The 24,040-nt window shown below is 46.2% G+C and overlaps 1 protein-coding gene and 1 long non-coding RNA gene across 11 annotated transcripts in view; one reads left to right on the top strand and one right to left on the bottom strand.

Annotated features, from left to right (window-relative positions):
• The window catches only part of PHACTR4 (phosphatase and actin regulator 4), a 146,923-nt gene extending 138,106 nt beyond the window's left edge, over positions 1-8,817 (top strand). For 8 of the 10 annotated variants that reach the window (XM_033227497.1, XM_033227494.1, XM_033227500.1 and 5 more), the window contains 2 exons: positions 315-452; positions 7,691-8,817. In XM_033227497.1, the coding sequence (XP_033083388.1) occupies positions 315-452; positions 7,691-7,849 (297 nt within the window). In that variant the 3' untranslated portion in view covers positions 7,850-8,817. Of the gene's footprint in view, positions 1-314; positions 453-3,009; positions 3,087-7,690 lie in introns of all 10 variants that reach the window. The other 2 variants (XM_033227495.1, XM_033227503.1) reach the window with 2 other exon arrangements.
• On the bottom strand, positions 7,386-23,986 carry LOC117093010. The gene is made up of 2 exons (XR_004441000.1): positions 23,879-23,986; positions 7,386-7,888 (listed from the first exon to the last, which is right to left on the bottom strand). It is a non-coding gene; the product is annotated as an uncharacterized LOC117093010 (long non-coding RNA).
• Positions 23,987-24,040: the final 54 nt, after the last annotated feature.

The following is a 24,040-nucleotide window of genomic DNA, read 5'->3' as shown; positions in this document are numbered from 1 at the left end:
TGTGCCTGTAATATCATCTACTTGGGAAGCTGTGGTAGTAGGATCATTTGAGCTTGGGAGGTTGAGGCTGCAGTGAGCTGTGATTGTGCCACTGCACTCCAGCCTGGGTGACAGGGCAAGACCCTGTCTCAAAAAAAACAAAAAACCACCAGATAACCATAATCACTGGGGGTGGGACCTCCAGGGATCAATAGTGTATAAAGCTCCCCCAGGTGATTCCAATGAAGATTGAAGCACTGGGTTAGAGGCAATTTGAATGCATGATTGATGCCTAATTATTGGCTTAGTGAACTAAGAGGCTCCATTTCCTTCAGCTCAGTCAAAGGCCAACTGTGGCTGAACTCCTTGCCAGGAAGATTCTGAGGTTTAATGAATATGTAGAGGTAACAGATGCTCAAGATTATGACCGGCGAGCCGACAAACCTTGGACCAAACTGACCCCTGCTGACAAGGTACCTGGAAAGTGCTCTCTTGCTCTTTTTCTCTTTCTCTTTTTCTCTTTATTTGGAGGATCCAAGATGCTAACTGGAAGGGAGAACCATAAACAAAACTTTAGTTTTAATATAATATTAAATTCCAAATCACGATACAAACTGCCAAGTTGAACAAGTCAAAACGTTATACTAACTCAGTATAATGTTTTGGTAACTCCACCACCAATACTGAAAGAAAGAAAATCCCTGCTATATCAGAGTAAAAATACTGGAAGGAATACATTTTAAACAGTGGTTGTTTGGTTAGAGGGAATTTGGGCTATATATTTTAGTGTACTTACCCATATCTCATTTTTATAATGCTGTGAAAACCTGTAAAAGCTGGCCAGGCATGGTGGCTTATGCCTGTAATCCTAGCACTTTGGGAGGCCAAGGTGGAGGGATCACTCGAGGTAAGGAGTTCGAGACCAGCCTGGCCAACATGGTGAAACCCCCGTCTCTACTAAAAATACAAAAATTAGCCAGGTGCGATGGCGTGCACCTGTAATCCCAGCTACTCGGGAGGCTGAAGCAGGAGAATTGCTTGAACCCAGGAGGTGGAGATTGCAGTGAGCTAAGATCATGCGAATACACTCCAGCCTGGGCAGCAGAGTGAGACTCCATCTCAAAAATACAAATTAAAGGCTGGGCACGGTGGCTCACGCCTGTAATCCCAGCACTTTGGGAGGCCGAGGCGGGCGGATCACGAGGTCAGGAGATCGAGACCATCCTGGCTAACACGGTGAAACCCCTGTCTCTACTAAAAATACAAAAAATTAGCCGGGCGACGTGGCGGGCGCCTGTAGTCCCAGCTACTCGGGAGGCTGAGGCAGGAGAATGGCATGAACCTGGGAGGCAGAGCTTGCAGTGAGCCGGGATAGCGCCACTGTACTCCAGCCTGGGTGACAGAGCGAGACTCCGTCTCAAAAATAAACAAATAAGTAAATAAAAATTAAAAATTAAAAAAAAAAAACACTAGCCAGCTGCAGTGGCTCACACCTGTGATCCCAGCACTTTAGGAGGCCGAGGCAGGTAGATCTCTTGAGGTCAGGAGTTCAAGACCAGCCTGGCCAACATGGTGAAACTCCATCTATACTAAAAATACAAAATAGCCGGGCATGGTGGTGTGCACCTGTAATCCCAGCTACTTGGGGGGCTGAGGCAGGAGAATCACCTGAACCCAGGAGCTGAAGGTTGCAGTGAGCTGAGATTGCGCCATTGCACTCCAGCCTCAGCAACAGAGCAAGACTCCATCTCAGGAAGAAACAAAACCAAAAAAACTATAAAAGCTACAATATCGGCCGGGCGCGGTGGCTCAAGCCTGTAATCCCAGCACTTTGGGAGGCCGAGACGGGTGGATCACGAGGTCAGGAGATCGAGACCATCCTGGCTAATACGGTGAAACCCCGTCTCTACTAAAAACTACAAAAAACTAGCCGGGCGTGGCGGCGGGCGCCTGTAGTCCCAGCTACTCGGGAGGCTGAGGCAGGAGAATGGCGTAAACCCGGGAGGCGGAGCTTGCAGTGAGCTGAGATCCGGCCACTGCACTCCAGCCTGGGCGACAGAGCGAGACTCCGTCTCAAAAAAAAAAAAAAAAAAAAGCTACAATATCTCTTTCAAGATTTCCAAGTATTTTGATTAAACTAGAAATTTTAGGTTTATTATGAGACAGATGGGTATCTCTGGGTTGCCTGTGAGGGGTTGCAGTGACTTACAAGGTTAAACACAGTAAAGAAAAAATGACGGCGGGGCGCGGTGGCTCACGCCTGTAATCTCAGCACTTTGGGAGGCCGAGGCGGGTGGATCACGAGGTCAGGAGATCGAGACCATCCTGGTTAATACGGTGAAACCCCTGTCTCTACTAAAAATACAAAAGTGGTGTAAGGCGCCTATAGTCCCAGCTACTCAGGAGGCTGAGGCAGGAGAATGGCGTGAACCCGGGAGGCGGAGCTTGCAGTGAGCTGAGATCCGGCCACTGCACTCCAGCCTGGGCGACAGAGCGAGACTCCGTCTCAAAAAAAAAAAAAAAAAAAAGCTACAATATCTCTTTCAAGATTTCCAAGTATTTTGATTAAACTAGAAATTTTAGGTTTATTATGAGACAGATGGGTATCTCTGGGTTGCCTGTGAGGGGTTGCAGTGACTTACAAGGTTAAACACAGTAAAGAAAAAATGACGGCGGGGCGCGGTGGCTCACGCCTGTAATCTCAGCACTTTGGGAGGCCGAGGCGGGTGGATCACGAGGTCAGGAGATCGAGACCATCCTGGTTAATACGGTGAAACCCTGTCTCTACTAAAAATACAAAAGTGGTGTAAGGCGCCTATAGTCCCAGCTACTCAGGAGGCTGAGGCAGGAGAATGGCGTGAACCCGGGAGGCGGAGCTTACAGTCAGCCGAGATTGCGCCACTGCACTCCAGCCTGGGCGACAGAGCGAGACTCCGTCTCAAAAAAAAAAAGAAAAAGGAAAAATGACAAGTTACACTGCTGTACAAAGCAGCCAGAAGAAGCTGAAACATTTTTGTTTCTACTCCACAGGCTGCCATAAGAAAAGAATTAAATGAATTTAAAAGCTCCGAGATGGAGGTTCATGAAGAGAGCAAACATTTTACACGGTAAGACCCAAAAGACCCAGTCATACATGTGCTAGGTAGAGTTTTCCAAAAAACATTGTTCAGGTATGAAGGGCTCTAATGATGTCAGTAAAAAGAAAAACACTCAGTGTTGATTGCAAGACTGCATTCAAAGGGATGAAAAGTAAGAAGTCATAGTAAATGCCTAGGCCAGCTCACGCCTGTAAACCCAGCACTTTGGGAGGCCAAGGCAGGTGGATCACCTGAGGTCAGGAGTTCTAAACCAGCCTGACCAACATGGCGAAACTCCGTCTCTACTAAAAATACAAAAATTAGCTCACCTGTAATCCCAACTACTCAGGAGGCTGAGGCAGGAGACTCGCTTGAACCCGGGAGGCAGAGGTTGCAGTGAGCCGAGATCGCGCCATTGCACTCTAGCCTGGGTGATAAGAGCAAAACTCCATCTCAAAAAAAAATAGCCGGGCGCGGTGGCTCAAGCCTGTAATCCCAGCACTTTGGGAGGCCGAGACGGGCGGATCACGAGGTCAGGAGATCGAGACCATCCTGGCTAATACGGTGAAACCCTGTCTCTACTTAAAAATACAAAAAACTAGCCGGGCGACGAGGCGGGCGCCTGTAGTCCCAGCTACTGGGGAGGCTGAGGCAGGAGAATGGCGTAAACCCGGGAGGCGGAGCTTGCAGTGAGCTGAGATCCGGCCACTGCACTCCAGCCTGGGTGGCAGAGCAAGACTCCGTCTCAAAAAAAAAAAAAAAAGCAAATGCCTATTCTGATTGCGGCATTTTATGTATATTATTTCATCCTTGCAATAAACATGCAAAATGTGTTAACATCCCCGTTTTATCACTGAGGAAATGGAGGCTCACAATGGTTAAGTAACTTGGTTGACTTGCTAATAAATTGCAGAACCAGGATTCAGAGAAAGAAATCAATGACTTCAAGGATAATGAGGTGCTCTCTTCATTGTACCTTACTCTCTCAGGTTATAAACGGTGCTAAGTTAGATAAGATCTTGCCCTCTCTGGTTTCAGTTCTGTCTAGCACAGTTGATCTTACCAACTTAATGTATAAACAACATTTTAATTAGCTGTCCTCATGAAACAAGCCAAGAAATCCAGCAAAGCCAACAAGCCAACAAATCAAGTGTTTTGATTTGGAATTACGGTTGTGATTAAGGAGCCACCCATATCCAAAGAATCAGCTAGCCACAAATGGAAGCAGTCAAAGTATCTTTACATGATTCTTAGAACATTTATAAAAAGAGGCAAACAAGGCTGAGTGCAGTGGTTCATGCCTGTAATCTCGACATTTTGAGTGGCTGGGGCGGGAAGATCGCTTGAGCACAGGAGTTTGAGAACAGCCTGAGCAACATAGTAAGACTCCATCTCTACCAAAAAAAAAAAAAAAAAAAATCTATTTTTTGAATTAGGCAGGGGCCTGGCGCAGTGGCACACTCCTAGTACTTTGGGAGGCCGACGGGGAAGGATCACTTTGAGACCAGCCTGGGAAACATAGTGAGCCCCATCTCTACAAAAAATAAACTTAAAAAAAATTAGGTACAGGCTGGGCATGGTGGCTCATGCCTGTAATCCCAGCACTTTGGGAGGCCGAGGTCGGCGGATCACAAGGTCAGGAGTTCGAGACCAGCCTAACCAATATGGTGAAACCCCGTCTCTACTAAAAATACAAAAATTAACTGGGTGTGGTGGCTCATGCCTATAGTTCCAGCTACCCAGGAGGCTGAGGCAGAAGAACTGCTTGAACCCGGGAGGCGGAGGTTGCAGTGAGCCTAGATTGCACCACTGCACTCCAGCCTGGGTGACAGAGCGAGACTCCATCTCAACAACAACAAAAATAGCGAAAAGGTGCAGTGGCTCACTCCTGTAGTCCAGCTACATGGGAGGCTGAGGTGGGAAATTCACTTGAGCCTGGGAGATTGAGACAGCAGTGAGCCACGGTCACACCACTGCACTGAAGCCTGGACAACAAAGTAAGATTCCATTGCTAAAAAGAACAGTTTTTGCTAAAGGAAAGAGTTATAGAATGTGACATTTATGCTAAATCTTAAGGTATATAAAAACAATTAATCTGAACAAAAAGGAAGGAAAGAACCTTGTAAGCAGAAGGACCAGTATAGGCTGGGCGCAGTGGCTCACACCTGTAATCCCAGCACTTTGGGAGGCTGAGGCAGGTGGATCACTTGAGGCCAGGTGGAGACCTGTCTGGCCAACATGATGAAACCCTGTCTCTACTAAAAATACAAAAATTAGTCGGGCATGGTGGCGTGCCTGTAGTCCCAGCTACTTGGGAGGCTGAGGCAGGAGAATCACTTGAACCCTGGAAGCAGAGGTTGCAGTGAGCCAAGATCGCGCAACTGCACTCCAACCTGGGCAAGAGGTCGAGACTGTGTCTCAAACAAAAAAAAAGAAAAAGGACCAGCTTAAGCAAGATGATGGGAGAGAGGAAAACACATGGCGTTTCTGAGTAACAGAAAATGTAGCTCCAACAGAGGATGTATGGGGCAGTGTGATGAAAATAAGCTAGAAAATGGGTTGCAGTCCCTCGCAGTGCTTTCACTGTTATGCTAGGATGTTGGAACCATTGGCAGTTTATAAGCAGGAAATTCTGTGTATTTCAGAACAAGTTCTGATGCAAACAAGGAAGGTGATATGGAAGGATGAAGAGACTAGCAGCAAGGAAAACAGGAAGTGTCTGAAATAATCATAGTGAGCATAGTGGTAGCTCAGACCAGCGACAGTGAGAATGCAAAGGTGATAGATTTGAAAGACATTTCAAGCATAGAATCAACAAGATGTGGCAACCTGTTGTATTCCAGAGATGAAATAAAGGAGTAGTCAGAATGACTCTGATATTTCTAAGTTGTATTTTTTGAGAGGTCTGTGAAGGTGATAAGGAGTTTAGCTGAACAGTTTAGTTTATTCAACAAATACTGAGCACCTACCACATGATAGGTATAGTGCTAGGTCCTTGGGATACAGCAGGAAATAAGATAAAGTCTCTGTCCTCAATGAGGCTTTATTCTTTTTTTTTTCTTTCTTTTTTTGAGACGGAGTCTCGCTCTGTCGCCCGGACTGGAGTGCAGTGGCCAGATCTCAGCTCACTGCAAGCTCTGCCTCCTGGGTTTACGCCATTCTCCTGCCTCAGCCTCCCGAGTAGCTGGGACTACAGGCGCCAGCCACCTCGCCCGGCTAGTTTTTGTATTTTTAGTAGAGACGGGGTTTCAGCGTATTAGCCAGGATGGTCTCGATCTCCTGACCTCGTGATCCGCCCGTCTCGGCCTCCCAAAGTGCTGGGATTACAGGCTTGAGCCACCGCGCCTGGCGTCTTTTTTTTTTTTTTAATAGAGATGGGATCTTGCTATGTTTCCCAGGCTGGTCTTGAATTCCTGGCCTCAAGTGATCCTCCCATCTTGGCCTCCCAAAGTGTTGGGATTACAAGTGTGAGCCACTATGCCTGGCCAAGCTTTTATTCTAAAAGAAGGCAGACAATGAACAAGCTAGAAAATAAATTGCATGTGTTGAGTTTGATGAGCCTATGACATATGGAGATACCTAGAAGACCGTTAGATATGCAGCCTAGAATCCAGAAAAAAAGCAAAGTCTCAAAATACAAATGAAAGGGCCAGGTGCAGTGGCTCACGCCTGTAATCCCAGCACTTTGGGAAGCCGAGGCAGGCGGATCACGAGGTCAGGAGATTGAGACCATCCTGGCTAACACGGTGAAACCCCGTCTCTACTAAAAATACAAAAAATTAGCCGGGCGTGGTGGCGGGCGCCTGTAGTCCCAGCTACTCGGGAGGCTGAGGCAGGAGAATGGTGGGAACCTGGGAGGCGGAGTTTGCAGTGAGCCAAGATAGCACCACTGCACTCCAGCCTGGGCAGCAGAGCGAGACTCCATCTCAAAAAAAAAAAACAAATACAAATGAAAGAAGATAGTGGACCTTTAGGGGGGAATTTATTTATTTATTTATTTATTTTTAAATTTTTATTTATTTATTTTTTTTTTTTTTTTTTTTTTTTTTTTTTATTGAGACAAGGTCTCACTCTGTCACCCAGGCTGGAGTGCAATGGCATGATCATGGCTCATTGCAGCCTCAACTTCTCAGGTTCAAGCCATCCTCCCACCTCAGCCTCCTCAGTAGCTGTGACTATAGGCACGGGCCACCACACCTGGCTTTTTGATCATTTGTAGAGGCAGGGTCTCCCTATGTTGCCCAGGCTGCTCTCAAACTCCTGGGCTCAAATGATCTTCTCACCTTGGCCTCCCAAAGTGTTGGGATTGATTACAGGCGTGAGCCACCGTTCCCGGCCAAGGAAGTTGTTTTTTATTTAAAGGGTGGACAGAGGAAAATGAACCAGGACAGCATACTGGGGAAGATCAATTGAAGAAGAGAGAAAACTATGGAAAAGATAGTGTTACAGAAGCCAAGAGGAGTTTCAAGAAAGAAGGAAGCAGATGAGGAGTATCAGATACAACAGAAAGATCAGGTAGAATTAGATCAGAGGAGAGGCAGTATTAATTAGTATATAATTTCATTACTACTGATACATTAATAGCAAAGCAATGTACATCATGTGGTAACTTGTCTCTTTTTTATCTCTTTTAGCTACCATCGTCCATGATGCCAAAGGTTGAGAGAGGAACTCAACATGGCTGCTTTGCTGCTTCCTTCTCCAGAGTGACTTATGGAGGGAACTTTAGCACTTCCCAGCACAGCCAGAATTGTGTCCTCTGGGATCTTCTGAGGTGGACAGCACTTCTTTGAATGTAGCATTTCACTGGAACAGAGTCTCATGTGCTGCACCTGGGGCAAAACAACACTTTGTCAGTGCTTTTGAACCTTTCTATATTGTAGCTTACTTGAGGAGTTTTTCCCTTACTGGCCACCAAAGTTCTGGACCACTTGGAGGTTCCAGGTTTTACTGGCTGCACCACCCCTTCCCCTAGATGACTGCCTGTGCTGAGGCACAGTTTGCACCATTAGCCTTACCTGCTCTGCCCTGATTGTGAGACCCAAATGTGTAGGCTCTAAATCCCAGCCATCAAATCCAATTCCTGATGGGGAAAACCTTCTGGAGGCCCCCAAACTTCTGGTGAAAGAGTCCCTACCTCCAGGGGAAGCCTTACCACACTGGCATATCAGATGAAGCCATTGCACTGTACCTCTCGTAACACAGCAATACAGTCTCTTGAGGCACTCAAGCCTGAGAGGAAGCTCAGGATCTGACATGTTCTTCCTTTTCCTCACAAGTCATCATGATTTTTTATTTTAAAATAATCTGGAAGTAATGGGAAGTTATGTTTTTCATGAACTCCAACCAGAATCCAGATTGGTTAGATGAGACCTGGCGCAGTGGCTCATGCCTATAATCCCAGCACTTTGGGAAGCCAAGGTGGGTGGATCACCTGAGGTCAGGAACTCAAGACCAGCCTGGCCAACATGGCGAAACCCCATCTCTATTAAAAATACAAAAATTAGTCAGGTGTGGTGGCGCCTGGCTGAGGCATGAGAATCGCTTGAACCCAGGAGGTGGAGGTTGCAGTGAGCCAAGATCACCGCCCACTGCACTCCAGCCTGGGCAACAAAGTGAGACTCTGTCTTAAAAAAAAAAGTTGGTTAGATGAGAAAGCACGTGTATTTTCTATATACAACAGTAAGAAAGGCCTTTTGAGCCCCTGTAGAGTGTACTTTCATTTTCAATAAATCCTTTTATTCCTTCCTTGCAAAAAATTTTTTTAAAAAAGCCTTAGCCAGGTTCAGTGGCTCACACCTGTAATCCCAACACTTTGGGAGGCTGAGGCAGGTGGATCACCTGAGTTCAGGAGTTCGAGACCAGCCTGGCCAACATGGCAAAAACCCTGTCTCTACTAAAAAACACAAAAATTAGGCCGGGCGCGGTGGCTCAAGCCTGTAATCCCAGCACTTTGGGAGGCCGAGACGGGCGGATCATGAGGTCAGGAGATCGAGACCATCCTGGCTAACATGGTGAAACCCCGTCTCTACTAAAAATACAAAAAAAAAAAAAAAAACTAGCCGGGCGAGGTGGTGGGCGCCTGTAGTCCCAGCTACTTGGGAGGCTGAGGCAGGAGAATGGCATGAACCCGGGAGGCGGAGCTTGCAGTGAGCTGAGATCCGGCCACCGCACTCCAGCCTGGGCAACAGAGCAAGACTCCGTCTCAAAAAAAAAAAAAATTAGCCAGGCATGGTGGCTTGTGCCTGTAGTCCCAGCCACTGGGGAGGCTGAGGCAGGAGAATTGCTTGAACCTGGGAGGCAGAGGTTGCAGTGAGCCAAGCACCACTGCACTCCAGCCTGGGTGACAGAGACTCCATCTCAAAAAAAAAAAACAAAGCCTTAATTTTTTTTTTTTTTTCTTTTCTTTTCTGAGACGGAGTCTCGCTCTGTCACCCGGGGTGGAGTGCAGTGGGCGGATCTCAGCTCACTGCAACCTCCGCCTCCTGGGTTCCCGCCATTCTCCTGCCTCAGCCTCCTGAGTAGCTGGGACTACAGGCGCCTGCCACCTCGCCCGGCTACTTTTTTGTATTTTTTAGTAGAGATGGGGTTTCACTGTGTTAGCCAGGATGGTCTCGATCTCCTGACCTCATGATCCGCCCGTCTCGGCCTCCCAAACTGCTGGGATTACAGGCTTGAGCCACCGCGCCCGGCCCCAAAAAGCCTTAATGTTAATGCTAACGTGGCAGAAAACTTGAGTTGTGGGTTACATTTTATAGGCTATTGTAATTTTATTTACCAAATGATATTCTCTAAATCACTTCGGCCAATAAATGTATTCTCCTCCTTAAAGCAGAGTTGTATCAACTCTGTGGGAGCATTTATGAGCTGTCGGTCCCCACACTTCCAGCCAGAATCATAGTAAGGTCTGGCTGGGTGTGGGTTGCTGCATAGGAAAGGGTCTCTGGAGAAGCAGAGGGCACGATCATGGCCCACTGTTCCCCTGTTCTTCTCAGTGCTCTTTGCCCTCTCCTGCTGCATGCTTCCTCTTCACTCCAGTGCTGATCCTCCTGCTGACTCTCTCTGGCAGCTTCCACCTCACCCGCCCCTCTTCCACACTGTAGCCAGTATGGTTGGTGCTGGGGCATTGACTCAGCCCCCCTACTTTCTGCATTTGTAATAGATATTAATACGATTTCCTAAAACAGAAGGTTTTGTTGTTTTCTTTGAATTTGGATTGAAAACCATACGGTCTCACTGTTTCGCTTCAATTCCTATCCATACTATAAATGGAAGAAAAAAAATTAATAGTTTCTGTTTAATCTGATGAATGTGGCTTTTTCCCCTTCACTTTAATGTTCAAGAAGTTGTGGCTATTTCACAGATTTCGTCTGATTTATTCTGTGGGTCCCTGTTATTTGTTCTGTATGTAATCTTTCAGTACATTTTCATCCTTTCATATCCACATAGGAAGACTTGCTGAAGAATCAGAATATCAGTTCAAAACAAAACCTAGGCCAGGCATGGTGGTTCTCGTTTGTAATTTCAGCACTTTGGGAAGCCAAGGCGGGCAGATCACGAGGTCAGGAGTTTGAGACCAGCCTGGCCAACATGGTGAAACCCCATCTCTACCAAAAATACAAAAATTAGCCAGGTGTGGTGGCAGGCACCTGTAATCCCAGCTACTCAGGACGCTGAGGCAGGAGAATCACTTGAGCCCGGGAGGTGGAGGTTGCAGTGAGCCAAGATCACACAACTGCACTCCAGCCTAGTCAACAGAGCCAGACTCCATCTCAAAAAAACAAAAGAAAGAAAGAATGCTGGATCCACATCTCCCTGAAGTTCTATTGTTGTTGTTGTTGTTGGGTTTTTTTTTTTTGAGATGGAGTTTTGCTCTCATTGCCCAGGCTGGAGTGCAATGGTGCGATCTTGGCTCACCACATCCTCCGCCTCCCAGGTTCAAGCAATTCTCCTGCCTCAGCCTCTCGAATAGCTGGGATTACAGGCATGCACCACCACGCCCGGCTAATTTTGTATTTTTAGTAGAGATGGGGTTTCTCCATGTTGGTCAGCCTGGTCTCAAACTCCCGACCTCAGGTGATCCACCCGGCCTCCCAAAGTGCTGGGATTACAGGCATGAGCCACCGTGCCCAGCCTTCCTTGAAGTATTTTGTTTGGTTTTGATTTGTTTTGTTTTTGGAGATAGGATCTCACTCTGTCACCCATGCTGGAGTGCAGTGGCACAATCTTGGCTCAGAGCAACCTCTGCCTCCCAGGCTCAAGTGATCCTCCCACTTCATTCTAAGTAGCTGGGACTACAGGCACGTGCCACCACAGCCAGCTCATTTTTGTGTTGTTTTAGAGATGAGGTTTTGCCATGTTGCCCAGGCTGATCTTGAACACCTGGGCTCAAGGAATCTGCCCATTGTGGCCTCCCAAAGTTCTGAGGTTGAAAGTGTGAGTCATCGTGCCCAGTCTCCTTGAAGTTTACTAACACTTGGGATAACTGAGGGAAAAGAAGTGACAGTTCCACTCAGTCTATTAGAGGTCTGGATATAAGGTAGCCACACAATAACTCTAACTTGACTTCTTCTAACCATTCTATCTTATTGGTTTGGAGACTGTCTTCTGCCAGCATTTTTTGTGGCTTGAGATGATATTTTTGAACCCTTCTTTCACTACCTTTCTTACCTTTAATGTGCCAAGCTTGAAACAGGATTTGATTTCCTGAGCTACTTGTTCGCCTTCTGTGCATCACCAAGTAATCTGGTTCATCTTTCATCTCATTCATGTTCTTTTCAAGTGAAACAAGACATTTTGGGGGTCAAGTCTCTGGGTGTTTATTCTGTTTTTATGTATATAAAAATGGATTTTATGTTCCCTTTCCTTACCAACTTATATGGAAACTCAGAATCATAATGTAAAGAAATGAAAGCCTGGTGTATTGTACTTCAAGATGCCTCCCTGATGTACAGAATCTCCTTGTAAAATAAATAATTGCATTGTATATCATTCTTCCCATCAATATTAATTATTAAATATTTTAGAATTTTTAAATACCAACTATACTATTCTGGTGTGAGGTATTTTCTTTTACATTACACTCTATCCCAAAAGATTAAACCCAGCTTAAAAATGATATGTAGGCCAGGCATGGTGGCTCACACCTGTAATCCCAGCATTTTGGGAGGCCGAGGCGGGCAGATCACAAGGTCAGGAGATCGAGACCATCCTGGCTAACACAGTGAAATGCCATCTCTACTAAAAATACAAAAAAAGCGGGCGTGGTGGTAGGTACCCGTAGTCCCAGCTACTCGGGAGTCTGAGGCAGGAGAATGGCCTGAACCCGGGAGGTGGAGCTTGCAGTGAGCTGAGGTCGCACCACTGCACTCCTGCCTGGATGACAGAGCAAGACTCTGCCTCAAAAAAAAAAAAAAAAAAAAAAAAAAGTAAATTATTTCTAATGTCCCAAAATGAGAAATGGATGAGGGAGAGAAAAATAGTAGTGAGGACATTAAATGTAGCCAGAGGTGAGGGTCATTCATGTTTGTTTCTGTCAGTGCACAAATATGGAGAAAGAATAGGCTACAGACTAGAGCCGACTATGAACCCCGTATGTACCAGACACTTGATCCTGTTTAGCCCACCGCAGCCTGTTTGGTAAGTGATAATATACACATTTCACCAATTAGGAAACAGATTAAATTGCTTCCCCAAGTTCAAAACAAATTATGTAATCTAATATATTCAAGGACAAGCACTTGCATGCCAATCAATTGCCCCTATAAGAATTTACTCTAGGCCAGGTGCAGTGGCTCACACCTGTAATCCTAGCACTTTGGGAGGCCAAGAGGATCACCTGAGGTCGGGAGTTTGAGACCAGCCTGACCAACAGGGAGAAACCCCATCTCTACTAAAAATACAAAATTAGCCCGGCATGGTGGCACATGCCTGTAATCCCAGCTACTCAGGAGGCTGAGGCAGAAGAATCGCTTGAACCCGGGAGGCGGAGGTTGCAGTGCACCGAGAACCATTGTATTCCAGCCTGGGCAAGAGCAAAACTCTGTCAAAAAAAAAAAAAAAAGAATTTATATTAACCACATATAATTGGACCCCCAAGATGACATCACAAAAGGACACTTAGTACTTTTTCTTTTTTTTTTTTCCTCAGGACGGAGTCTTGCTCTGTCACCCAGGCTGGAGTGTGGTGGCATGATCTTGGCTCACTACAACCTCTGCCTCCCGGATTCAAGCGATTCTCCTACCTCAGCCTCCTGAGTAGCTGGGAATACAGGTGTCTGCCACCACACCCGGCTAATTTTTTGTATTTTTAGTAGAGATGGGGTTTCACCATGTTGGCCAGGCTGGTCTCGAACTCCTGACCTCAGGTGATCCACCCGCCTCAGGCTCCCAAAGTGCTGGGACTACAGGCATGAGCCACCACACCCGACCCAGGACACTTAGTACTTCATGTTATCTTTTCCAGCAAGCAGCCCAGTTTCAGTCCAGGTGGCCTCAGCAATGATACTTCTGCTTGTCCCTTAAGAGACTGGCCTTGTTTAGTGCACTACCCTTTACCAAGAGTTAAACCATGAGTCAGAACTCCTTGTGTCCCCCTGCTCCCGGATTGTCCTTCTACTAGCCCTCTAAAGAAGCCTCAAATTGCTATTGCCCTTTTGAGTTAAATTGTCTCAAGAAAGCTGTTTTGAAGATGAAGATTGCCCAGTGTTTGCCAAAACAATGAATGAATTTTGGGTCTCTGTGGATTTATATAACTATCTCCCAAGAAAAGACAGATCCAGCCTGGTGCAGTGGTGCACACCTGTAGTCCCAGCAGCTTGGGAAGTTGAGGTAGAAGGATCACTTGAGCCCAGGAGTTCAATACCAGCCTGGGCAACATAGACCCTGTCTCTTGAAAAAAGAGGAGGGGTAGGTCCAATGGATACTGAATAGGCAGAGAATGAAATAGCATAAACAGATGACAATGTGCAACAAAGAAAATCCTAGCCCTGAAGCCAAAACACAGCCAGCACCACTGTTTCAACGTTCTATTCCATTTCAGCCCTAGGAGGCATGAAGGGAAAACCAGGAATGACCAGCAACCCAGACCTCTTGCTCCATCTGTCGTTTTGTGTGGATACTGTTAATTTCTTCCCCAAAGAATTTTGCCTCCTATGTAGAACATAGACATCATCTGACAGGAACAAATAGCTTTAGTGTTCCTTCATTTGGCACTGAGAACATACAGTCCTCAGTGAGGATTATGGGAGAGGGAGCATTAAATAAATTATTTAGTGCTTACCTCCTTCCTACCCTCCCCCGCAACAAAGACACAATCTTCCTGTGACCCCAATTTCTCTTCAATCTATTACCCTCTTTCCTGCTTTTGCTATACTCCCTTCACAAAATCTATTCCAATGTTAAACAACCCAAGTTCCCAGGCCAGGCCGCTGAGCTAAATGACTGACAGAGGAAGAACTAGTGATGGAGATGTAAACTGAACAGGGTTCTTGGCCTTGCTTCATAACCTCTGGTCTGTGCACATTGTTTTCCCTATCTAAGGCCATATTCACTCAGCTCATTAAAATCTAAATGAAATCCAAACCAATATGGCTTTCCTGTGGTCACCAGGGATTTTTTCAGTTAACTGCCACTTCCAAAGGCCTTTAGTTATTGCACTTGGCTGCTTTGCAACATTTGGTGCTTTGGGCAATGTCCTAGTCCTCAAAACTCTTCTTCCTTGGCTTCTGAGGCACCACTGTCTTCTGGTTCTCCTTCCCTGACTGACCTTTCTTTGTGCTGTTGGCTTCTTCCTTGAACACCATTTAAATGCTGGGTTTTCGGCCAGGTGTGGTGGCTCACGCCTGTAATCCCAGCACTTTGGAAGGTTGAGGCAAGTGGTTCACCTGAAGTCAGGAGTTCGAGACCAACCTGGCCAACATGGTGAAACCCCATCTCTACTAAAACTACAAAAAAATTAGCTAGGCATGGTGGCAATGTGCTTGCAGTCCCAGCTACTAGGGAGGCTGAGGCACGAGAATTGCTTGAACCCGGGAGGTGGAGGTTGCAGTGAGCCAAGATCACAACACTGCACTCCAGCCTGGGTGACAGTGAGATTCCATCCAAAAATAAATAAAATAAAATAAATAAATGCTGTGTTTTACTGGGTGTGGTGGCTCATGCCTGTGATCCTAGCACTTTCAGAGGCCAAGATTGGCAGATTGTTTGAGGCCAGGAGTTCAAGACCAGCCCGGGCAGTATAGTGAGACTCCATCTCTATCAAAAATTTAAAAAACTAGCCGAGCACAGTGGTGCATGCCTCTAGTTCCAGTTACTCAGAAGAGGCTGAGGTGAGAGAATCATTTCAGCCCGGGTGGCCCAGGCTGCAGTGAGTCCTGATCATGCCACTGCATTCCAACCTCAACAATAGAGCGATATCTTGTCTCAAAATAAAATAAATGCTGGGTTTCATGTCCTCCCATCACTCTCCTCATTCTTCCAAGATGACTTTAGCCACCACCCTAATTCTGACAACTTCTAAATCTTTTATCACCAACTCAACATTTCTTACAGGAACCCCAACCCCATATATCTAATTGCTCTTTAGACTTATATACAACCAGATGTTACTCAGGTAACTCATATATACTCCAATATGGATGTTACTCCTCCCCCACTGCCCGTGTTTCCACTTATCAAGGCTAGAGACCATAGTATGTTCAGCCTCCCACGCCTGGTGTCCTCAAGTTCCTCTCTTACCTTGCAATTCCAGTGGGACAAGAAACCCTACATCAGAAATGTCTTTATTTATTTATTTTTTTTGAGATAGGTTACTGCTCTGTTGCCCAGGCTGGAGTGCAGTCGCATGATCACGACTCACTGCAGCCTCAATCTCCTGGGTTCAGGTGATCCTCACACCTCGTAAGTAGCTGGGATTACAGGCATGCGCCGCCACACTCAGCTAACTTTTTTAAAAAAATTTTGTAGGCCAGGTGCAGTGGCTCATGCCTGTAATCCCAGCACTATGGAAGGTCAAGGTGGGCGGATCATGTGGTCAGGAGTTCGAGACCAGTCTGGCCAATATGGTGAAACCCCGTCTCTACTGAAAATACAAAAATTAGTGGGGCATGGTGACACTCGCCTGTAGTCCCAGCTACTCGGGAGACTGAGGCAGGAGAATTGCTTGAACCCAGGAGGCAGAGAATGCAGTGGGCCGAGATAGCGCCACTGCACTCTAGCCTGGCTGACAGAGCAAGACTCCATCTCAAAAAAAAAAAAAAAATTTGTTGTAGAGATGAGATCTCTCTCCATGTTGCCCAGGCTGATCCTGAACTCCTTGGCCTCAAGCGATTCTCACTCCTCAGCCCCGCAAAATGCTGAGATTATAGGCGTGAGACACCATGGCTGGCCAGAAATATCTTGATTCTTATATCTCTTCTCACCTTGTTTACCATCTGAGTTCAAAGGCAACATAATTTAATGGGACTTTATGACATCCTCCCCACCAGTCTCTCCCATCTATCCTCCTATTTTGCCACTAGAGTTACCTCTCTAAAATACAAACATGGGCTGGGTGTAATCCCAGCACTTTGGTAGGCCGAGATAGGTGGATCACTTAAGATCAGGAGCTCAAGACCAGCCTGGCCAACATGGTGAAATCCTGTCTCTAATAAAAATACAAAAATTAGGCAGGCATGGCGGCTGGTGCCTGTAATCCCAGCTACTTGGGAGGCTGAAGCAGGAGAAACACTTGAACCGGGAGGCAGAGGTTGCAGTGAGCCGATACTGCACCATAGCACTCCAGCCTGGGCAAGAAGAGCAAAACTCAGTGTCAAAAAATAAAAAATAAAATAAATATTTAAAAATTAAAAAAAATAAAATGCAGGCCAGGCACAGTGGCTCATGCTGTAATCCTAGTACTTTGGGAGGCCAAGGCGAGTGGATCACTTGAGGTCAGGAGTTCAAGACCAGCCTGGCAAACATGGTGAAACCCTGTCTCTACTAAAAATAAAAAAATTAGTTGGTCATGGTGGCATGCACCTGTAGTCCCAGCCACCTGTGAGGCTGAGGCACAAGAATCATTTAAACCTGGAAGGCAGAGGTTGCAGTGAGCTGAGATTGTGGCACTGCATTCCAGCTTGGGTGACAAAGTGAGATTCTGTCTCAAAAATAAATAAATAAAATAAAATGCAAACATGGTCAGAGCAAACTTTTACTTAGAAATTTATTGGCCCCCCAGTTACCTGCAGGATGAACTTTATTTATTTAGTTAGTTGGTTAGTTTTGTTTATTTCTGAGATGGAGTCTCACTGTGTCACCCAGGCTGGAGTGCAGTGGCGCCATCTCGGCTCACTGCAACCTCCGCCTCCCGGGTTCAAGCAATTCTCCTGCCTCAGCCTCCCGAGTAGCTGGGACTACAGGCTTGCACCACCACGCCCGGCTAATTTTTTTTTTTTTTTTAGTAGAGACAGGGTTTCACCATATTGGCCAAGCTGGTCTCGAACTCCTGACCTCGTGATCTGCCTGCCTCAGTCTCCCAAAGTTCTGGGATTACAGGCTTAAGCCACCATGCCCAGTCACACCTGGCTAATTTTTTTATGTTTTTAGTAGAGACGAGGTTTCACCATATTGGCCAGGCTGTTCTCAAAGTCCTGACCTTGTGATCTGCCCGCCTGGGCCTGTAAAATTGCAGGGATTACAGGCATGAGCCACCGTGCCTGGCCTTCTTTTTTTCTTTCTTTCTTTTTTTCTTTTCTTTTTTTGGTGTGTGTGACAGAATTTTGCTCATCGCCCAGGCTGGAGTGCAGTGGTGCGGTCTCGGCTCACTGCAACCTCTGCCGCCAGGTTCAAACAATTCTCTTGCCTCAGCCTCTCGAGTACCTGGGATTATGGGTGCCCACCACCACACCCAGCTAATTTTTGTAATTTTAGTAGAGACAGGGTTTCACCATGTTGGTCAGGCTGGTCTCAAACTCCTGACCTCAGGTGATTTGCCTGCCTTGGCCTCCCAAAGTGCTGGGATTGGATTACAGGTGTGAGCCACCGCGCTGGGCCTCCAGGATGAATTTTAAACTCCTTGGCCTGGGCTACAAGATATTTTGTAATTCATCTCTTGCCTGCTTCCCAAACTCATGGAAAGTCCAACAGTTCTACCTTTACATTCCTCACTGAGCTGACCTCTTACTCTTCCCAGGAGACCACAGGCCTTCCTTTGCAACTGCTAGTTCCTCAGCATGAAATATTGTCATCATCCACACTCCACCCCTGTACTAATCCCATAAGTTTTATTTATTTATGTATTTTGCTTTTGTTTGTTTGTTTGTTTGTTTTGAGATAGAATATTGCTCTGTCACCCAGGCAGGAGTGCAGTGGTGAGATCTCAGCTCACGATAAACTCCGCTTCCTGGGTTAATGCGATTCTCCTGCCTCAACCTCCCGAGTAGCTGAGATTACAGATGCGTAACACCACACCTGGCTATTTTGTATTTGTAGTAGAGACGGGGTTTCACCATGTTGGCCAGGCTGGTCATGAGTTCTTGGCCTCACGTGATCCACCCACCTCGACCTCCCAAAGTGCTGGGAGTATAGGCGTGAGCCACCACACCCAGTCGAATCCCATAAATTTTAGCTCCCCAGTGAAACTTTCTCTGCCTTTAACAAATTATTCAGTGTCTATGTCCTTTGTTTCAGAATACTTTATCCATGTCAGTTTTCATCAAGTACTGGTATCATTTCCTGTCATGTGGATTTCTCCCACTGTGAGTTTTCTTTTTTTTTTTTTTTTTTTTTTTTGAGACGGAGTCTCGCTCTGTCACCCAGGCTGGAGTGCAGTGGCCAGATCTCAGCTCACTGCAAGCTCCGCCTCCGGGGTTTACGCCATTCTCCTGCCTCAGCCTCCCGAGTAGCTGGGACTACAGGCGCCCGCCACCTCGCCCGGCTAGTTTTTTTTGTATTTTTTAGTAGAGACGGGGTTTCACCGTGTTAGCCAGGATGGTCTCGATCTCCTGACCTCGTGATCCACCCGTCTCGGCCTCCCAAAGTGCTGGGATTACAGGCTTGAGCCACCGCGCCTGGCCCCACTGTGAGTTTTCAAGGACAGAAAAAGTGTTTCATTTCAGAATCTCCAGTGTCTAACACCGCACATAGCAAGTAATAAGTAATATTCATTAAGAAAATGTTGAATAAATGATTAAAATTGAATTCTGATAATGTGGCCAAAGAAGTAGAATTATTAGTCTTCTTTCCTCTAAAACTACTGCTTCTTGGCCGGGCACGTGGCTCACGTCTGTAATCCCAGCACTTTGGGAGGCCAAGGTAGGTGGATCACTTGAGGACAGGAGTTCCAGAGTTCCAGACCAGACTGGCCAACATGGTGAAACCCCGTCTCTACTAAAAATACAAATATTAGCCAGACATGGTGGCACATGCCTGTAATCCCAGCTACTCGGGAGGCGGAGGCAGGAGAATCGTATTAACTCAAGAAGCGGAGTTTATAGTGAGCTGAGATCGCACCACTGCACTCCAGCCTAAGCGACAGAGTGAGACTCCAACTCAAAAAAAAAAAATTTGTCCGGCATGGTGGTGGGCACCTATAATCCCAGCTACTTGGGGGCTGAGGCAGGAGAATAGCTTGAACCCGAGAGGTGGAGGCTGCAGTGAGCCAAGATCATGCCATTGCACGCCAGCCTGGACAACAAGAGCAAAACTTCATCTCAAAAAAATAAATAAAAATAAATAAAATAAAACAATAATCTAACTGGGCGCGGTAGCCCACGCCTGTAATTCCAACACTTTAGGAGGCCAAGGTGGGCAGATTGCTTGAGCTCCAGAGTTCGAGATCTGCCTGGCCAACATGGTGAAACCCCATCTCTACTAAAAACACAAAAATTAGCCAGTTGTAGTGGTGGGCACCTGTAATTCCAGCTACTTGGGAGGCTGAGACAGGAGAATCACTTGAACCTGGGAAGCAGAGGTTGCAGTAAGCCGAGATTGCGCCACTGCACTCCAGCCTGGGTGACAAAGCTAGACTCCATCTCAAAAATAATAATAATAGCTGGGCACGGTGGCTCATGCCTGTAATCCCAGCACTTTGAGAGGCAGAGGGGGGCGGATCACTTGAGGTCGGAAGTTTGAGACCAGCTTGACCAACATGGAAAAACCCTATCTCTACTACAAATACAAAATTAGCCAGGCATGGTGGTGCATGCCCGTAATCCCAGCTACTCAGAAGGCTAAGGCAGGAGAATCGCTTGAACCCAGGAGGTGGAGGCTGTAGTAAGCCAAGATCGCACCATTGCATTCTAGCCTGGGCAACAAGATGGAAACTGCATCTCAAAAAACAATAATAATAATCCCACTACATGTTTACATTAATAATGTATTTTAAATTTTTTTAACCAATTTCTGTAGGAACTTGAATTAATATATAAATTTTTTTTTTCTTCCGAGACAGAGTCTTGCTCTGTTGCGCAGAACTGGAGTGCAATGGTGTGATCTTGGCTCACTGCAACCTCCGCCTCCCAGGTTCAAGCAATTATCCTGCCTCAGCCTCCCAAGTAGCTGGGATTAAAGCCATGTCCCAACATGCCCAGCTAATTTTTGTATTTTTAGTAGAGACGGAGTGTCACCATGTTGGCCAGGCTGGTTTCGATTATAGGCATGAGCCACCATGCCCACCAGAAATGTATTTTTATGGAAAAAAAAGTTTTCCAAAAATAATTAGTGAGAACAGTGGTACTGTTTTACATTTTTTACAAATCTCTTGAATGTCTGGTTTAATAGAATCCCGTTCAATTCTCATATCTGCACCTACATTCAATCTGTTATTACGTGATGTTTTGTTTGAGTATATAGTTAGAATATATGACTTTGATTTAAGCCAGGTGCAGTGGCTCACACCAGTAGTCCCAGCTCCTTGGGAGACTGAAATAGGAGGATTGCTTGAGACCAGGGCTTTAAGGGTGCAATGTACTATAATTGCTGCAGTGCAGTCTAACATGGGTGACAAAACGAGACCCTGTCTCTAAAAAAAAAATTGTAATAGGCCGGGTGCGGTGGCTCACGCCTGTAATCCCAGCACTTTGGGAGGCCAAGAGGGGTAGATCACCTGAGTTTGGGAGTTTGAGACCAGCCTGACCAACATGGAGAAACCCCATCTCTACTGAATATACAAAATTAGCCGGATATGGTGGCACATGCCTGTAATCCCAGCTACTCCTGAGGCAGGAGAATCACTTGAATCCGAGAGGCGGAGGTTGTGTTAAGCCGAAATCGCACCATTGCATTCCAGCCTGGGCAATAAGAGCAAAACTCCGTCTAAAAAAAAAAAAAAATTAATAAAAAGACTTTGGTTTCAGTCTCACATGGATATGTAGTTGGAAAAGATGTCAGCCATTCTTTCAAGTTAAATGTTATTCTGTGAAAAATGTGGCTCTTTCAGCTTTTAACTCACATTAGTTCCTAGAGAAATCCCCTGTACTGTATGCAGCAGTGTTCTATGTGTGCTTCTCACTTTATCATGCAGACTATTAAAGAGGCAGATATTTAAACGTTGACACTTAGTAAAACTAATGATTTGTATTTCCCCATCAAGAATATTCTTGGCCAGGCGCAGTGGCTTACGCCTATAACCCCAGCACTTTGGCAGGCTGAGGCGGGCGGATCACAAGGTCAGGAGATGGAGACCATCCTGGCTAACATAATGAAACCCCGTCTCTACTAAAAATAGAAAAAAAATTAGCCGGGCGTGGTGGCGGGCGCCTGTAGTCCCAGCTACTTGGTAGGCTGAGGCAGGAGAATGGTGTGAACCCGGGAGGCAGAGCTTGCAATGAGCCGAGATGGCGCCACTGCACTCCAGCCTGGGCGACAGAGCGAGACTCCGTCTAAAAAAAAAAAAAAAATCTTAACTTTTTCACTGATTTCGTGATTTTTGTAAATTGATTTTGAGATTTTGTGATGATACCTACCAGTACACATTGGTGACAGGCCCTTGAACTGTGCTAGGGCACAAGCAGTTTTACCCACTGTTGTTTTTTAAAATTAATTAGTTAATTCGTTTATTTTTAAAACTGGGCCTCACTATGTTGCCCAAGCTGTTGAAATCTGGAGCTCAAGCAATCCTCCCACCTCAGCCTCCTGAATAGCTAGGATTGCAGGCCCATGTCACCATGCCTGTCACCACTGTTTTTTACATCATTTTTTATCAACTGAGCAAAAAAGATAAAGTCTGAGTATTATTATCAAATAGTTCTGACCTTATGAATCTCCCAAAAGGTCTAAGGAACCCTGTGGTCTGCTGATCACACTTTAAGAACCACTGCTCTGGGCCTGCTTCACATCTTAAAATCTGGATAATTATACCAATGTCTTAGAATTGCTGTGATAGTAAATAATTTGCATAATAAAGCATTCAGAACAAAATCTAAGATGTAGGAGGAACACCATAAACGTTACTACTCAAGATAGCCCAGCTGTGATAGCTCTGTCCGTCTAGCCAAAGTTTTTTCACCTTACACCATACTAAAAATTCCATCATATTTGCAACATTTCACATGTATATATATGTAAGCATTCTTTACTTGCTTACTTCATATTGGGAGGGTTTTGTCTGTGTGGTAAAATATACGTACAAATTGCCATTTTAACTAGTTTAAAATGTATAGGGGGCCAGGCGCGGTGGCTCAAGCCGGTAACCCCAGCACTTTGGGAGGCCGAGGCGCATCACTTCAGGTCAGGAGTTCGAGAGCAGCCTTGCCAACATGGTGAAACCTCCATCTCTACTAAAAATAGAGGCCGAGGCAGGAGAATTGTTTGAACCTGGGAGGAGGAGGTTGCAGTGAGCTGAGATTGCACCACTTCCTTCCAGCCTGGGCTAGAGCGAGACTCTGTCTCAAAAAAAAAAAAAGGCAGGGTGCGGTGGCTCATGCCTGTAATCCCAGCACTTTGGTAGGCCGAGGCGGGTGGATTGCTTGAGGTCAGGAGTTCGAGACCAGCCTGGCCAAGTGAAACCCCGTCACTGCTAAAAATACAAAAATTAACCTAGCACGGTGGCAGGGACCTGTACTCCCAGCTACTCGGGAGGCTGAGTCAGGAGAATCGCTTGAACCCGGGAGGCGGAGGTTGCAGTGAGCCGAGATGGCCCCACTGCACTCCAGCCTGGGTGACAGAGCAGAACTCCATTTCAAAAAAAAAAAAAAAGTATAGAGCAGTGCTTTTAAGCACATTCCTTCACACTGTTGTGCAAAGGAGTTTATTTTTTAGTTTTATTTATTTTTTATCCGCGCCGGGCCTGGTGTTTTTTTTTTATCTGATTCGTCTAGGGGCACTTTCATCCTATTTACCTTCACATTTATCAAATTATTTCTTTCACAGGTGAGAGGGTAGATTCAATTCCTTTTGATACTCCGTATTTCTCTATATGTTTTTCAATTCTGCATTATTATTCCAACGTTTTACTTATTTATTTGGAGACAGAGTCTCGCTCTGTCGACCAGGATGGAATGCACTGGCGCGATCTCGGTTCACTGCAACCACCGCCTCCCAGGTTCAAACGATTCTCATGCCTCAGCCTCCCGAGTAACCGGGACTGGAATTTGGCGGCACCACGCCCGGCTTCTGTTTTTTATTTTTTGTAAAGACCGGATTTCGCCACGCTGCTTAGGCTGGTCTCGAACTCCTGGCCTCAAACGATCCGCCCCTCACGGCCTTCAGAAGTGCTGTAATCACAGGCGTGAGCCACCGCGTTCGGCTCTTCCAAAAATTTTTTGGCCAATTTATCTAAGGGCATATCCTACAGACTGGGTCCAATGATTGCACAGAAATAAACGTCTTCTGTAGCTACATACCTACAAACCTATTTCTGTAACGTACATTCCCCAGCAAGGTCCCGCGCGAAGGCTCCACTACCGCGAGAAGCCTCCGAGCCAGGAAGGTGTGGGGCTCAATCTGCAGTGGATTCCCAGCAGCCTCCGCGACTTTCCGATTCTCTAACTGCGCATGATCCTGCG

This window comes from Trachypithecus francoisi, unplaced genomic scaffold, assembly GCF_009764315.1.
Source record: "Trachypithecus francoisi isolate TF-2019V2 unplaced genomic scaffold, Tfra_2.0 Lachesis_group12, whole genome shotgun sequence".
Taxonomy (NCBI): Eukaryota; Metazoa; Chordata; class Mammalia; order Primates; family Cercopithecidae; genus Trachypithecus; species Trachypithecus francoisi.
This window is presented reverse-complemented; position numbering and strand designations above follow the sequence as displayed.